This window comes from Lactuca sativa, chromosome 8 (assembly GCF_002870075.4).
Source record: "Lactuca sativa cultivar Salinas chromosome 8, Lsat_Salinas_v11, whole genome shotgun sequence".
Classification (NCBI taxonomy): domain Eukaryota; kingdom Viridiplantae; phylum Streptophyta; class Magnoliopsida; order Asterales; family Asteraceae; genus Lactuca; species Lactuca sativa.
This window is the reverse complement of record NC_056630.2, coordinates 80,251,670-80,255,963: the sequence shown is the minus strand read 5'-3', so window position 1 is coordinate 80,255,963 and position 4,294 is coordinate 80,251,670. Positions and strand designations below refer to the sequence as shown.

Here is a 4,294-nt window from a genome sequence, read left to right as displayed (position 1 = left end):
GATTTATGTGATATGGTTCTGGGGAATACTCTGATGTTTAAACTATTTTGAAAACAAATGTATGAACTTAATGGTTTTTGAATGAATTAAAATGTTTTAATTTGGCTCGAATTTTATGGGTGTTACAAGCAAGATCATCTCGGAGTTGCCTTTCCACCTGGAAATCAGCATTAAGCTTTTCTAACCGAGAGTCAATAGATGCCATAAAGGTTTTATGATCAGTAAAAACATCAGAGCGTAGAGTCTCGAACTTCGCTTGTTACCCTTGAAGAAACTGAGATAAGGAAGCAACTGATGCAGTTACCTTTGCAGCGTTCGTCTCAGCATGACCCTAGAGAGAGTCAAGAAAAACCTTGGAGTCTTGGATGAGTTCTTTAATATCAGATGTGGCTCGTTTGCACAGAGAAGTAGAGTCATTTACAGTAGCCGTAAATTTATCAATGAATTCATTATTGGTGCAGGGTTGTATCCATGAAGGCTTTCAGAACAACATCATTATACTTCTTCGTGGAGTCGATCAGCGTATCAAGCTTTTCATTAACACTGTCGAGCTATTGCTTGGTCATCGGAGTAGCCTCATCTTCATCACTTGGAAGTCTGTATGGGCTATAGTAAGTGGAATCGAATTCAAATTCAGCTCCTCCAAGAACAGCACCAGAGTCACTGGAAGCCGTTGGGGAAATAGGCTAAGGTGTGACTTTAGGAGGTTCTTCAGTCTTCGCCCCCACATCAGATGTGTTGACGTTAACTGAAGAATCGGTTGTGGTGGTAATGATGGGTATAGAGGTGATAGTTGCTTCGGTCGTTTCGGAAATAATGGGAGGTGGAAGAGGAGAAGTAGATATTGGTATTGTGCATACAGGTGGTGGCAGAGCAACTGTAGAAGTAGGTTGTGATGAAGTTGGGGGCGGAGGAGCAACCGAAACCTTAACTGTTGTCTTTGATGGATATGGAGATGGTGTACGAACAGAATCATTGACATTTTCCACCGGAGGTGGAGACCAAGGAGGTGTATTACCCCTAGGAGAACCTTTGTGTTGTTCTTCCTCTTTCTCTCCAGTTCATTTTTCTGTTCAGAATGGGAAGGTGGAGTTTGTTTTCTACGAGCCATTTTCTTTACTTTCTTGGGAACAGAGGAATCACCTTTTTTAGCTTTCCTTTTCTTGGACTTAGCGGGTTTGGAAGAGGTATCTTCAGTGTCTTCTTTCTTAAGAATGGATTTATTCCCTCGTTTGGCAGGTTTCTCAACCTCGTCTAAGGGTGCTTGCATCTCAGGAGCCAATGTTCGCGGAGTCTTTGGAGGAAGCAATTTGTATTCAGACATAAGTCTACTTTCCTGAGAAACAGACCGGTACATTGTTTCCGGAATAGAACCATGGTGTGAAAACCTGTTTGGATCAGTCACGGTTATCTTTTTGGTATGGAAGGAGGAGACAGAGGAGAGTAGAGAATCCTGCATGACCGGAACCTAGAGAGAGGTTATTGCCCTTTGAGTGAAGATGGTCCAAAAACGACCACAAGAGATTTCAAAATGCTTGGTAGAGGAATTCAAACTCTACACCAGTTGGGTACAAATCAAAGAACCATAGTCCAGGTTGAGTCCATTGTAGAGACCGTATAGGATCGTCATAAAGCATTTGTTCCAATCATTAGATCCAGCAACACGCTCAGCTCACCCCTTGTGAAGAAGGGTGAGTAACCCGTTCCATTGAGGGGGTAAACAAGATTTCTTGAATTTGGTGAAGGTGGTGAGCACCTCAGTGTAGCCCATCTCATAGAACATCGAGAATAGTTGAGTCATAGTAATAAAGCCTGGGGAGATGACTGAGGCGTCTACTGTAAGCCCTAGTAGAGAGCAAAATCGTCCTTTTGAAATAGAATCCTTGTTAGAATGAATCTGAAATAAGATTCTCTGTTTATTTTTGTCATAGGATGCAGTGGAATATACTTGAGACAACAATGACATGGGAATAGATTCCACTTGTGTGAGAGCGATTACTAGAGGGGAGTATTTGAGACATTCAACGACTTGAAGCATGTAGAATCATACAGGAACAGATTCATTTGAATGATCATGTTCTTATTAGGTTTAATCACGAGTAAAGAAGATGAAGCCGTCTGATCTTGAAGAGATGAAGATTTCGCCATTATTGACGTGAAGAAGATGAACAGTGGAATTTCGCCTGTTATATCTGAGCGAGTTGTGAAGAAGATAAGAAGGTACAATAGTGTAACAAATCCTTTTAATACGGTTCCCAGGAGAGAGAAAAAATATTTTTGTAATTATGAGATGATCTCTGAAAAAGCGCCTGGAAAGTAGGGATTTGACAGCTTGGTTTCCTCAGATAGACGTCATTAGGCATGGTATTAGGAGCCGTTACAAATTCACGGGCTCAGTTTTGAACTTATCCACAAACACGTTTCAACTTCTTATCCGATCAACTACCCCATTCCTTTATTCACTCGCATTACAGAATACCACGATCGCTTCCTTAAAATTGTGAGATCCAAACCAATTCATTAGCATTACGTACAAGAATGCTGGGAAATCATGAAGATTTTCGTGCATTAGTGTGCCAAAGAAAAAGAAATAAATCAATATTTGTATGGGATGTGTGTGATGTCAAATAAGACATGAAGAAACTGATTCCGGGCAAGAATCTCTTCCTTCAAAGTCAGGAGAGACTTGAAGTGCTTGCGTGGTTTCCCAAGAAAATACGATTGAGTGCTTGTAAAGAAACACCGAAAGGCTTTTTTTTAAATAATAGGCTACGAATGGCTTATCTTCAACCGAACGTCGATTCTTAACATAAGACCGAGTGTTGGATGAAGTACTCGTGAAACCGATGTGGTATGTTGAACAAGTAGGTTGGATATACTTTGCTGTGACTAATGATATTATATAAATCTAAAAAAAACAAAAATAAATTGGATCTTTTTGGGAAGAAATGCCTTGGTGTTAGACAATTTCATAAAAGACCACTCAAAAATAAAATGAGATTTCATTAGGTAACAAGTGAGATCTTGAATATGAAGATTCACCGTCAGTTCATTGTTGGTGTTGGATTATGGGTTTGACACAGCACGTGGTGTACGTATCTAAGATCATAAACATAGATTTTATGCAACCATAAACCTCAGTGGTAAAAGCTGAGAGTCTCAAGGGTTACAGTGTTGAACTGAAAGTTGATGGAGAATGTAAAGGAGGTGGTTAAGGAACCGAAAATACCTCTGGTATGTAATCGTGACAAAACAGAAAACTCTTAACTCATTTGAGAAGATAAGGTAGCTCTTGACTAGAGTGAATTAACTAGCCTGATTAGGAAGAACGATAGGTATAAATCGATTCATTAATGCCTTGCTCTTAGTCTTAGAGGCTTCGGTCGACATGCAGTAGCATGCTTCTAGGGACACTTAAGTAGTTCATAGGAAAAGAATCATACCGGCCTTAGCTCCAAATTATGCTGCACTAAAATACTTGGGACCTAATTAAAAAGAACAAGCAAACAAACAAACCACACAAACAAAACAAAATGAAACAACAAAACAAAAAAAAACATTTAGAAAAATATTTTTGGATTTTTGAAATTTTCTGAAAATTAATAAAAACATAAAAATAAACCAAAAAAATAAAATAAAAAATAATTTGCACAAAACACTCGTAAAAAAATAAATAAAAATGAAAGAGAAAAATAGTGAAAGAAATAGACTTAAAAAAATGTACAGCCGAAACCAAACCTAAAAAGAATGAAGCGAAATAAGTCGAGCGTTCAATTCATTTCGGTTCTTTAAAATTCTGGAGCCGAAATAGACCGAGCGATCGGTTCATTTCGGTTCCCGAAAATTATGGAGCCGAAATAGACCGACCGTTCGGTTCATTTCGGTTCCCAAAAAATCCAGAACCGAAATAGACCGAACGTTCGCTCTATTTCGTTTGTCTAATTTTTAGAGAGAGATTGTAGGATTTGGCACGGACTTTGCTTCCATCATTCCCAAACGTTGTAAAATTTTGTTGAAGCTTGCTTCAGGTAAGGCTTTAGTGAATATGTCAGCTAATTGATTAGAGGACCGAACGAAATGTACTTCCACGTTCCCATCTTCTACATGGTCCTTGATGAAATGGTATCTCAGCGCAATATGCTTTGTCTTTGAGTGTTGTACTGGATTGTGGCATATTCTTATCGCACTTTCTGAGTCACAATAGAGAGGTATTTTCTTCATACTTAGCCCGTAGTCTCTTAGTTGGCTTTGTATCCATATCACTTGTGAGATACATGAGGCAGCAACAATATAC

General features: G+C 39.0%; 1 protein-coding gene across 1 annotated transcript; it reads right to left on the bottom strand.

Annotated features, from left to right (window-relative positions):
• Positions 1–686: 686 nt before the first annotated feature.
• Positions 687–1,459, bottom strand: LOC111896079 (pollen-specific leucine-rich repeat extensin-like protein 2). The gene is made up of 2 exons (XM_023892099.1): positions 1,031–1,459; positions 687–938 (listed from the first exon to the last, which is right to left on the bottom strand). Exons 1-2 carry the CDS (start codon positions 1,457–1,459, stop codon positions 687–689), a joined length of 681 nt encoding a protein of 226 aa, XP_023747867.1.
• Between the last annotated feature and the right edge of the window lie 2,835 nt (positions 1,460–4,294).